This window comes from Neoarius graeffei, chromosome 26 (genome assembly GCF_027579695.1).
Source record: "Neoarius graeffei isolate fNeoGra1 chromosome 26, fNeoGra1.pri, whole genome shotgun sequence".
Lineage (NCBI taxonomy): Eukaryota > Metazoa > Chordata > Actinopteri > Siluriformes > Ariidae > Neoarius > Neoarius graeffei.
In genome coordinates this window covers 49,591,561-49,604,517 of record NC_083594.1, presented here as the reverse complement: position 1 = coordinate 49,604,517, position 12,957 = coordinate 49,591,561, and the positions used below count along the sequence as shown (strand labels likewise).

Sequence of the window (12,957 nt, the reverse complement as noted above, 5' to 3'; positions counted from 1 at the left end):
TTTGTGCCATGATACACTTCCACAAACATGTGTTGTGAAGATCAGACTTTGATAGATCCCTGTTCTTTAAATAAAACAGGGTGCCCACTCACACCTGATTGTCGTCCCATTGATTGAAAACACCTGACTCTAATCTCACCTTCAAATTAACTGCTAATCCTAGAGGTTCACATACTTTTGCCACTCACATATGTAATATTGGATCATTTTCCTCAATAAATAAATTACCAAGTATAATATTTTTGTCTCATTTGTTTAACTGGGTTCTCTTTATCTATTTTTAGGACTTGTGTGAAAATCTGATGATGTTTTGGGTCATATTTATGCAGAAATATAGAAAATTCTAAAGGATTCACAAAGTTTCAAGCACCACTATGTAAATCCTTCAGCAGTACGTCATCAAAGATTCATGCAATGCTTATGTGCTACACAGCCACTTCTTAAAATAAAGCATTCCCAAAGAAATGAAGTTCTGTTTCTTGGCAAAATAGATCGAATCCTATGTAAATATTCCATGTGACTTTAAATGTGATGGAAACTTCCAGAAAAAAAAAAAAAAACAACAACCCTATCTCGACATTCATAATGAACATTCAACGACCATTGATGAGAGCCAGGGATTAGAAACAATCATTTGCTAATTGAAGAAATGAAATTCTTCATTGAATGTGATCAAAAGTGCAACCAAAAAAAACCCAAAACAAAACCCTACTCTCAATTGTTCAACCAGTAAATCGTGGGTTTTTTTTGGTCCAGTGTGTGTTTCAAGAAAGTGTTGTCGAAAACTTTTCCTCGAAAACTAAATTCCTTTCCAGAGTTCGTCACTTCCTGCCGAGCTACAGGAAAACATGACGTCAGATTGCAACTGTAGCCAAGTTTACAAAGATGGGGAAAATTTCCATGCCAAAATTATTATTCCGTCGAAATGGAGAAAGTAATTTTTGTACGATTCTGCAAGCAACAAGTCACACTGCGAAGTGGAAGAATGTTCTGAAAATGTTAAAAATAAAAAGACAAGTTTATGGTTAACGTGCCATCTTTTTTAAAGAACGTTTAATAACATGGTTTTAGTTCCTTCAAACTGGTTTCAAACTAAAGAAGGGAGTGGAACGCTGGAGCCGGAAAGGAAATACAGTACTTTTGTTCAAAATGAACCAAATTTAAAAATAAAAAACATTTATAATCCCTGATAACGGATATCGAAATAAACATTCTGTGGCAGCAAAAGTGTCAAAACCAGAGAAAGAGAGCGAGTGAGAGCTGAGCAGGACAAAGCCATGTGTGCATGCTGAGCTTAATTAAAAATAAATAAATAAATAAATAATTGCTGAGAAGGAAAAGAAAAAAAACAAAAAATCACCTTTGGAGTTGTCACAAGCGTGCTTCCCGACTCCTCATTTCCCATAAACTGCAAAGTGTTACGATTAGCCTGATCTGTTCATGGCAGGTGGAACAAACCTAGTGGACATAAACCTACATAAACATTTATAAAGCCTTTTTTTTTTTTAATATTTGTTTGAGAAGGCGGCACGGTGGTTAGCGCTGTCGCCTCACAGCAAGAAGGTCCGGGTTCGAGCCCCGGGGCCGGCGAGGGCCTTTCTGTGCGGAGTTTGCATGTTCTCCCCGTGTCCGCGTGGGTTTCCTCCGGGTGCTCCGGTTTCCCCCACAGTCCAAAGACATGCAGGTTAGGTTAACTGGTGACTCTAAATTGAGCGTAGGTGTGAATGTGAGTGTGAATGGTTGTCTGTGTCTATGTGTCAGCCCTGTGATGACCTGGCGACTTGTCCAGGGTGTACCCCGCCTTTCACCCGTAGTCAGCTGGGATAGGCTCCAGCTTGCCTGCGACCCTGTAGAACAGGATAAAGCGGCTACAGATAATGAGATGAGATTTGTTTGAGAAGACATTCATGACCACTAATCACCTGATGGACATCTATCAAAGCTCATTCCAAAGGGACTGACATCAGTGTGTCATGTTGACATTTTACCAGAGCAAAGTTCCCCATGTTTACCGACATCTTCTTGTCTTTATTTTGGTCATAAAGTCATATCGAACCTTATGACTCAAAAATGTAGGTTTATGCGAGTTCCCATGAAGAGTTTTTATTCTATGAATTTCTGACAAGCCTGTTGAATATTTCCATTAGCTCAAATAAACAAAATGACAATTAAATAAAAAGGACGAGATCAAGGAGTTGGAAACCGAAGGCATTTATTATTTGGAATTATTCATACTAAATATCACTTTTGTAAAAACAAATTGAAAAAGAAATGCGAGAAAAAGGGTTACAAGCTGAAAACATTACCACTACAATTTAAAAAAAAAAAAAAAAATTATTTACACAAACAGCATAATACACATCATTTTAGTGTAATTAGCATTGCTTTATATTTCTAAACAGCATTATTGTGGCATATTTATTTAAAAAAAAAAAAGGAGGTAGGGTCAATATCTGCTTCATTTCCAATGTTTAGAATCAACGAAGAAAAATGTGCCGTTCCCACCAGACAAGACACACGAATTATAAAAAAACTGACAAGAAGAAGGACTTGATAAGAAATAAAAGCAGTCACTCATGTGAGACAAGGACAGGGTTGAAATGCTGGAGAGAGACAAAGAGGGTGAGAGACGGAGAGTGCAAAAAAAAAAAAAAGAGCACTGGTGTCTGAGTGGGTGTTAAGGCAGTGTGAGCATCTTCATGCCTTGATTCACTCAGCTTTATGTCACGGGAAATGGAAACACACACACACACACACACACACACACACACACACACACACACACACACACACACCATTCTCAGTTTCACTGAGTTACTGTGAGGAAGAAGGTCCAGCAACACACTCTATGAAGGCCACATATATAAAAAACATGTTCATAACATGTCCTAATGTATTCATAAGGCATTATACACGGTGTTTAAAAACAATTATTCCTGAAAATGGATCACGCAGCTCATTATGCACCATGAACTGTGAAAAGGACGTACAGTTTAAAAGACTGTCTATTACTATTTAGTGTTTTATCTCCATCAGTAATTCCAGTTCCAGTTGAAAACGTTCACTACCGTTCAAAAGTTTCGGGTCACCCAGACAATTTTGTGTTTTCCATGAAAAGTCACACTTTTATTTACCACCATAAGTTGTAAAATGAATAGAAAATATAGTCGAGACATTTTTCTGGCCATTTTGAGCATTTAATCGACCCCACAAATGTGATGCTCCAGAAACTCAATCTGCTCAAAGGAAGGTCAGTTTTATAGCTTCTCTAAAGAGCTCAACTGTTTTCAGCTGTGCTAACATGATTGTACAAGGGTTTTCTAATCATCCATTAGCCTTCTGAGGCAATGAGCAAACACATTGTACCATTAGAACACTGGAGTGAGAGTTGCTGGAAATGGGCCTCTATACACCTATGGAGATATTGCACCAAAAACCAGACATTTGCAGCTAGAATAGTCATTTACCACATTAGCAATGTATAGAGTGGATTTCTGATTAGTTTAAAGTGATCTTCATTGAAAAGAACAGTGCTTTTCTTTCAAAAATAAAGAAATTTCAAAGTGACCCCAAACTTTTGAACGGTAGGTAGTGTAACTCACGAAGACAAAAGTATTCAAAATATAACCTGCTATAAACTGCATTTTCATAAAAACACAGTATGTATTTCGCCTTATAAATGCATTACAACCTTACCAAAAAGTCTTCATAATACGCATATCATTCCAGATCATGTCATGTGACCTTATCAAACGTGTGGCACTTTCCGTGCAGCTGATTTGGTGCGCACGGCCACGTCTGATTCTTCTAAACCCATAATGAAATCCAACCAAGTGAAACACAAAACCGCACGCGCATTTGGTTTCATCAAGCCCACGTTCCTGCGAGTTGCTCCTGCAGTAATAACGATCGTTTGACGAGCACTGACGGAAGAACAAATCTGATTACAAATGATGCAAATGTGCACCTTTTTTTTTTTTTACATATCCAAATTTCATAAACACTCCTATCCGAGGTGCATAGGCTGTACTGACTGGCTTATTCGTTTTTAAAAATCCGCGGAAAGGAAATCATTTCTGACCTGGAAAAGATTCAGGCCACCTGATATTCTTCCTTTCTGTGAAGCACTTCTTCAATAAAACCATGTGAAAATCCGAGGAGGGAAAATTGAAAAGGAAGTAAAAGGAAAAAAATAAAATAAAATAAAAATACCCTGCCGGTAACACAGCAATGATGCGTCTTTGCTAAGCACCAATATCAATATTTGGCATTTTGATAAAATGAGACAGTGGTGGAAAGCAGATATGAGACGTTAGATTTTAAATGACAGAATTATTTGATTAAACTGATCTATTTACACTTTATAAGCACCTCCACTATTAAAAAAAAAAAAAAACCCTTCATAATTTTGCGCTAATTCTTACCAACTGTACGTCGTAACTTACTGAAGTTTCCAGAGGTTCTTTCCACCACTGCACAGTCCTTCAATATCAATACGAAATGTCTTTTCTCGATTTTGGTAGACTTTAAAGAAAGAGAAGAGAAATCTAAAACCTGATTTAACACCACTGCGATCGAAAAAAATTGAACGTTACTGTGATCCATCAGTCCATGAAGGAAGAACGGTGTTTGCGCTTGCTGTCTGGACAGAGGTGTACTGGGAATGAGGTGGAGCATTACGAGGGAGAAGTGTGGAGTTTGATGCGAAGGAGGGGATCGATTGGTCCGTTGGTGGGTGGGTCGGTGGGCGGAGTCGTGATTAGTGCAAGCCGTTCATGATGTGATTCTGGTGGATGTCCAGCGTGCTGCTGTGGTCCTGATTGTGCTGCGCTTGGTTCAGGTCCTCCTCCCAGAGCCGGGCGTTCTTCCGGATCTCGTCCAGAGAGTACTCTTTCAGGATGGTCCCGTTCTCAAACACCGTCACAAGCATGTCCTGCACATGACACACACACGGGGAAAGGGGAAAAAAAAAAAAAAAAATGTTCCAAGCAGTGATAAATCATCATGGTAATATATTTCTATCAGAGAGTCGTAATATTCAACGTACGGTTTCAATCTAAAGCAAATTTTCTTGCAAAAAATGATACAAATCTGTGAATTTTTTCCTTCTCACCTCCTCCGGTTTGCCTGCGCCCTGTTCCACCGTCTCGATAAACCCATCCGAGTTTCTCCTCAGAGACAGACGGCCGCGCTTCGATCCTTTAGACGGGTCCGTCACCGGCTGCTTATACACGTCCATCTACACACAAACATTTATACTCAAGATATAACACTCGTACGATATCCCTCATGCAGAAAAGCATTGCTTGGGTAGGGGAGAAAGAAAAAAAACAAAAAAAACATGACTCACCCCCTTCCCGCTACTCTCTACGTAGCTGCATTTAAACGCACAGTTTAACGTGTCTCTGTTGATCTTCTGCAGCAGGGCGCTTCCACAGCCGAAGAACACGTTCTCCGCGCTCCAGCCCTCGTCGCTGAGCTTCTTCAGGATCTGGGAACAGCAGCACCGGACACAATCGGTACGGTCAGGCTTTCTGTTATTACATCACTCTGACACGACACCCTAAAGGTTTGAGGTTAATACAATATTTGTTGTGTACAATTAAATCCTGAAAATCTCACTGAAGAGGAGAAAAGTGAAATTATTTTATGAGGAGTTATTGCATCATAAAATGTACCATCCAATCAGGGTCCAGTATGCAAATGCAGCCCAGGCAGCACTGGTTTACCTTGGCAAAGATGCATTTCCAATTTACATATGCATAAAAATCTGGATTTGGAAATCCTGGATGTGATTTGAGTAGTTTAACATCTGTTTTGCGAAACCAGGCCAAAAAAATAGGTTTCGCATATGATGAGAATTTGCTCAAAATTGAAGTTGGTGGAGCTAAATCATCCCTGGGGCTTTTTTTTGTTTTGGAGAACCCAAGGAAAAAAAAAAAAAAAAAAAACACACAAGGTAACCACACAAGGTAAAAGCATAAAATCCTGCACTATTGTGCCACTATTAGGCCCATCTTGATCTTTAGAGTTGTGAAAGTCTTCATCGTAATTATTTTACCTTCTCGACTGAGCAGAGATCGATCCCGTCACCCTGAATGATGCGCAAGCATGAAGGAAGCACTTTATAACCTACAGAGTTCAAAGAAGAGCTAAAACACTCCTCTAAAATCTTTATCACCTGCAGAGAGAGAGAGAGAGAGAGAGAGAGAGAGAGAGAGAGATGAACCTTATAAACACAGCTAAAAATCTAAAGATGACCAAAAAAAAAAACCCCACAAAACCCCCCCACACCTGGTCCCTTTCCTTCCTTCCTTGGTTCCTCCACTCTTTCTCCCTTTCCTTTCTTCCTTGGTTCCCCCTCTTTCTCCCCCATCCTTCCTTGGTTCTTCCCCTCCTTCTCTTTCCTTCCTTCCTTGATTCCTCCACTCTTTCTGCCTTTCCTTTCCTCCTTGGTTCCCCCTCTTTCTCTCCTTCCTTCCTTGGTTGGTTCTTCCTCTCTTTCTCTCCTTCCTTGGTTCCACCCCTCTTTCCTTCCCTCCTTGGTTCCTCCTCTCCTTGTCTCCTTCCTTCCTTGGTTCCTCCCCACTTTCTCTTTCCTTTCTTCCTTGGTTCTTCCTCTTTCCTTTCTTCCTTGGTTCCTCCTCTCTTTCCTTCCCTCTTTGGTTGGTTCTTCCCTCTTTCCCTGGTTCTTCCCTTCTTTCTCTCCTTCCTTCCTTGGTTGGTTCTTCCTCTTTTTCTCTCCTTCCTTCCTTCCTTGGTTCCACCCCTCTTTCCTTCCCTCCTTGGTTCCTCCTCTCCTTGTCTCCTTCCCACTTTCTCTTTCCTTTCTTCCTTGGTTCCTCCTCTCTTTCCTTCCCTCTTTGGTTGGTTCTTCCCTCTTTCCTTGGTTCTTCCCTTCTTTCTCCCCTTCCTTCCTTGGTCGGGTCCTCCCCTCCTTGGATCCTCCTCTCTTTTTCTTTCCTTTCTTCCTTGGTTGGTTCTTCCTCCCTTTCCTTGGTTGGTTCTTCCTCTCTTCCTTGGTTCTTCCCCCCTTTCTCTCCTTCCTTCCTTGGTTCCTTCCCTCTTTCTCTTTCCTTCCTTCTTTGGTTCTTCCTCTTTCTCTCCTTCCTTCCTTGGTTCCTCCCCTCTTTCTCTCTTTCCTTGGTTCCTTCCCTCTTTCCTTCCTGGTTCCTCCCCGCTTTCTCTCCTTCCTTCAATGCTTTCTTCCTCGATTCCTGCCCTCTTTCTGAGGGGACTGAGACGCTGCTTCTGCAGATGCCTTTCTAACGCCCTCAAGATATTCTCAGTAGAAGACTGCCGCTCTTGAAGAGCAAACAGATGTTGCTCAGTGAGGAATGTTAAAATGGAAAGGGTTCAAGAAGAAATGAGTCTTCTTTCATCTTTCATGCATTATTTATTACTTTCACTTTCGTCTTACTCTGCTCATTACAAACGTTTAACTCATGACTAGTGACACATTTGTGACACCAGCAGATCGCCGGGAAGCCTGGACATCACCCACCTCCAGCAGCGTCTCTGTGGGGTCTCCCGAGTCGGGCCGGATGACGAGGACGGAGTCTTCGCTGCGTTCCATCACTCTGTCCTTCAGCTTGTCTCCCCAGATGTGCTTGCAGGCCTTGAAGATGTCATAGCTGTCGCTGACCACCGCCACAGGGCCTGATGGGAACTGGTCCAGCAGGTACTCGTACGCCTCCTTCTCTCTGCTCCGGCCCCAGGAAATGATGGTGCTGTAAAACACACACACACCCTAAAAACCTGAGGATATTTTTAACTCATTCATCTAAAAATGAGAATACAAAATGTCACTCAGATGATATGCATTATCGAAAAATACAAATAATCTCTTTGTAATAATAAGTTATATAAATATAAAACGAATATACAAATGGCAATTTTTAGTGTTTGTGTATTCATAAAAAAAAAAATCAATACAATCTTTCCTCAATTTATTCCAGTCACTAAAAGAGGTCATTGTTGAAGAATGGAAAAAGATTGATGTTGCGAAATGTCGCCAACTTGTTCATTCCATGCCTAGAAGACTTGGTGCTGTCATTAAAAATCACGGAGGCCATACAAAGTACTAGATGTAGTAGTTTTTGTTGTGGGGTGTACTCATTTTTGCACCACCCTAATTTGAGTAAAACTGAAAAATGTGTAATCTAAGTTATATTATTAACCTTACTTTCACGTTATAAGTTAAACAGATGTTATATTAAACTTGTCAACAATTTTGGAAATTGTTTGTGTTCATTGAGAGATTGTTTAAAATGTGACTTTTCAAAGGGGGCGTACTCATTTACGCTCAGCACTAAGGTTGTATTTATAATTTTTTTAATTAAATAAATATTTACTATTGTTATTTAATACAATTTTAATTCACAACTAGTGAATTAAAAATAGATTATAATTTTATATATGCCCACATTTCTCTCCCTTTTGCATATTATTCCAAAAGTTTTAGATTTAACAAAAAAAAAAAAAAAAAAAGCTGGACTCCGAATTATTGGACTCCGCGACTGTTTAATTCTCATCATTATTATTTTTGTCACATTTGCCAGTTGGTTGGTTGGTTGGGCGACTTGTATTTAAGCTCCAGCGTCCCTGCTGGATTAGTTCTGTGGTTAGATGCGATCACATGAGCAGGGTTGAGCTTCAGTGCAGCTTGGAGGAAACAAAGAGGACGATTGAGTCGGTCTTCTAATGAATCTGCCATTTGAAGTTGTGCGAGAGAGTTAGTGGGAGATGAATCAGTGGCAGATGTTTTTAATCACAGCTTCAGATAGACAGGAGGCAGGAAAAATGAAACGTACGACGAAAACATCACGGAGGAAATCAGAGAAATGAACAGAAATGTTTGTGACATTCGTGCTCAGAACTGGACTTCCGGTTTGGTTCGGAAAACTGGGTCGGGTCGAGAGAGAGAGAGAGAGAGAGAGAGAGAGGTGTCTCACCTGTGCTCAGCAGCAGGTATGGAGAAACCTGCCATGGGGCAGCTGTAGTAGTGCTGAGCCATGAGGATTCCAGCCACTGTGTCTGTGCTGCAAAAGTTCACCAAGTGAGCGGCTCCGCCCAGTGCTGCCGACTGAAAGAGATCAAAAAGTATGATGCGTGTGTGCGCGCGCGTGTGTGTGTGTGTGTGTGTGTGTGTGTGTGTGTGTGTGAGAGAGAGATAAAATAATACTGAAAGGAATACTCAAAGTACTTATCGGTCATTATTTGGTGGCAAACAATCAGAACTGGCGATACTTATTGATACAGGTCAGTCTTCAAAGGACATCATTCCAAAAACACACAAAGGTATTGATGCCCTTTCTTTTGCCATTTTCTTTCACCATACTGAGGGTGGATTTAGTCCGAGATCATGTTTCACACCATTATGCAAACCGGCATTGTGTCAGTTCACGACATCAAATTTCACCCATTTCAGTTCTGAGACAAAATACTTGCGGGTGCATATGCAACCCGCTGCATAACTATTGGCTCAACAGGAAACAGCTTATTCAGTCAGAAAACAGGAAATAGTTACTTATGCACATTGGCTTTCCATGAGCGCAGTCTACAGAATACACAACCGTTCAAAAGTTTGGGGTCACTCTGAAATGTCCTTATTTTTGAAAGAAAAGCACTGTTCTTTTCAATGAAGATCACTTTAAACTAATCAGAAATCCACTCTATACATTGCTAATGTGGTAAATGACTATTCTAGCTGCAAATGTCTGGTTTTTGGTGCAATATCTCCATAGGTGTATAGAGGCCCATTTCCAGCAACTCTCACTCCAGTGTTCTAATGGTACAATGTGTTTGCTCATTGCCTCAGAAGGCTAATGGAGGATTAGAAAACCCTTGTACAATCATGTTAGCACAGCTGAAAACAGTTGAGCTCTTTAGAGAAGCTATAAAACTGACCTTCCTTTGAGCAGATTGAGTTTCTGGAGCATCACATTTGTGGGGTCGATTAAATGCTCAAAATGGCCAGAAAAATGTCTCGACTATATTTTCTATTCATTTTACAACTTATGGTGGTAAATAAAAGTGTGACTTTTCATGGAAAACACAAAATTGTCTGGGTGACCCGAAACTTTTGAACGGTAGTGAACGTTTTCAACTGGAACTGGAATTACTGATGGAGATAAAACACTAAATAGTAATAGACAGTCTTTTAAACTGTACGTCCTTTTCACAGTTCATGGTGCATAATGAGCTGCGTGATCCATTTTCAGGAATAATTGTTTTTAAACACCGTGTATAATGCCTTATGAATACATTAGGACATGTTATGAACATGTTTTTTATATATGTGGCCTTCATAGAGTGTGTTGCTGGACCTTCTTCCTCACAGTAACTCAGTGAAACTGAGAATGGTGTGTGTGTGTGTGTGTGTGTGTGTGTGTGTGTGTGTGTGTGTGTGTGTGTGTGTGTGTTTCCATTTCCCGTGACATAAAGCTGAGTGAATCAAGGCATGAAGATGCTCACACTGCCTTAACACCCACTCAGACACCAGTGCTCTTTTTTTTTTTTGCACTCTCCGTCTCTCACCCTCTTTGTCTCTCTCCAGCATTTCAACCCTGTCCTTGTCTCACATGAGTGACTGCTTTTATTTCTTATCAAGTCCTTCTTCTTGTCAGTTTTTTTATAATTCGTGTGTCTTGTCTGGTGGGAACGGCACATTTTTCTTCGTTGATTCTAAACATTGGAAATGAAGCAGATATTGACCCTACCTCCTTTTTTTTTTTTTAAATAAATATGCCACAATAATGCTGTTTAGAAATATAAATATAAATGTTGTCAGAAAATATATTGTATTTTATGCCAAAGAATACATCCAATGGTGGAATGGCACTTTAAGCAGAAGGAAATTAATAAGCATCCAGTGTCTAATGTCCTTTACACATTCCTCAATTCCCTTAAGCTGGTGTCTCTCATCAGGTTTTGCAGAAACGTACAACTGTGTGTCATCAGCATAACAGTGGAAACTAATACAATGCTTACGAATAATATCACCCAGAGGTAACATACACTACCATTCAAAAGTTTGGGGTCACTTTGAAATGTCCTTATTTTTGAAAGAAAAGCACTGTTCTTTTCAGTGAAGATCACTTTAAACTAATCAGAAATCCACTCTATACATTGCTAATGTGGTAAATGACTATTCTAGCTGCAAATGTCTGGTTTTTGGTGCAATATCTCCATAGGTGTATAGAGGCCCATTTCCAGCAACTCTCACTCCAGTGTTCTAATGGTACAATGTGTTTGCTCATTGCCTCAGAAGGCTAATGGATGTAAATGGACTTTAGTGTAGATACGCAATTTTGTTGTCGACAAATCACTTGTGGATAAAACTGTCTAATCAAACTGAAGATGTATTTCACAAATTTGGCTGAAGCAAGTCTTTGTTAATTCTCTGAAGTCGGCACAATCAGGAAGAGCAGCTGTTGTTTGGCAGAAGAACCTCGATGGCTTGTTGCTCAAGATTGCAAATTGTCTTCGATCCGAATTGAAGACCTCTGAAGCTCCTAAAGAGCAACGTGGAGTTTCCTGGATTTATTTATCCTTCTATCCATGCATTTATCCGTATACACCATATATAGACACCATTATTCTCTTTTCCACACTATTAGTTCATTCAAACACTCGGACACCCAAACACTCCTTCATGATGAGAGAAAGAATCAAATCACCTCTAATCTAATCCAATTCAAAAACTCTCTCTTATATTATTTTATACAGCTGTGTAATTTACATCAGTGACTTCAAAACTGGATAACCTTCCAATCGGAGCTTCTAAAAAGAGCAGATCGGTGCACGTCTGGCCTCCAGCAGCCTCTGCACACACTAACACTGCCTTTATTTTATTACCTGTGCGAGATACAGTATCTGCTGACCTTTCAGACATGGACACGTCTACACCCTTGAGCGACATCCTTGACTCTCAACCCAGTCGTGTCCAGCTGTGACTGATGGCCATGGAAGAGCACATCCTGGTCTTTCAGGTGATCCGATCCAAGTGTGCCAAAAAAATACCTTCACTATTTTTTTTTTATATCTGGTTTACATCGCTACGCAGATTCAAAGTGCACTCTGGACAACGAGCATGAGCCATGACTTTTGCTCAGAAATGGAAGACAGCCAAGGGTGTCACTGAGAATTTTAAAGCTGTCTTGGTTTAATAAAACTGGCTGTACTGTATAGTAACTCAGTTTCTTCCTGATGCAATTCTGTTCATGCCCTTCGACAGTCTGAAGATTCATAGATTTTGGCATAAAGTCACAAGCGGAAGCAAATATAATATTTGTAAACAGGCCATTTGCAGGAATTGGTCACGTGTCAATTTTCCCCATAGCAACAAACCCGTGGTGGGCAAGCAGGGGTCGAAATACTTTTTTCCAGTGTTCTGCAATATTGCAGAATGTCAAAATTTTGTTCTGCAATTTGGAAATACTTTCTGCAAATACACAAGCCTCCATACTACACCCTTCTCAACCTAATAATGCCTAGATTTACATCATATCTAGCTTTACAACTCATACCATTACTGTAATTCTTTATTCTCTCACTCCATTTTTAATTTCAGTCTTCACAGATCCTTCTCTGCAGCAAAGTTATCATTCCACGGTACCTCCACAGGTCTTTCATCCCCCTCGCCCCGACACTACGGGCTACTACAACTTGAAGTATACCAACTAATTCATAAATGTACTAGTTATCACACCCACACATTATCCTTCCACACAACATACTAATAAAGGTATCACCACAATAAAAAAATAGAACACAACTGTTCAAGAAACAAAAGATTCATTTTCACGTTACACGTCATGTTGCATTTTGTCAAGATTAAGTTTCTAGCTTGAACAATAGATTGTTACCCAGAATGTACTTCATTCACAGTGTTCGCATCTGCAACCTGTAGTTTTAAAATGAAAGCAAGGTTTCAATTCTACACTCTTACATCTT

At 40.1% G+C, this 12,957-nt stretch overlaps 1 protein-coding gene across 1 annotated transcript in view; it reads right to left on the bottom strand.

The window, feature by feature from the left end:
• Nucleotides 1–2,195: 2,195 nt before the first annotated feature.
• The window catches only part of nampt2 (nicotinamide phosphoribosyltransferase 2), a 30,043-nt gene continuing 19,281 nt past the window's right edge, over nucleotides 2,196–12,957 (bottom strand). Inside the window, exons 6-11 of the mRNA XM_060910799.1 lie at nucleotides 8,955–9,085; nucleotides 7,505–7,730; nucleotides 6,062–6,181; nucleotides 5,351–5,491; nucleotides 5,114–5,239; nucleotides 2,196–4,933 (exon numbers count right to left, since the gene is read on the bottom strand). Coding sequence (XP_060766782.1) covers nucleotides 4,760–4,933; nucleotides 5,114–5,239; nucleotides 5,351–5,491; nucleotides 6,062–6,181; nucleotides 7,505–7,730; nucleotides 8,955–9,085 — 918 coding nt within the window. The 3' untranslated portion in view covers nucleotides 2,196–4,759. The remainder of the gene's footprint in view (nucleotides 4,934–5,113; nucleotides 5,240–5,350; nucleotides 5,492–6,061; nucleotides 6,182–7,504; nucleotides 7,731–8,954; nucleotides 9,086–12,957) is intronic.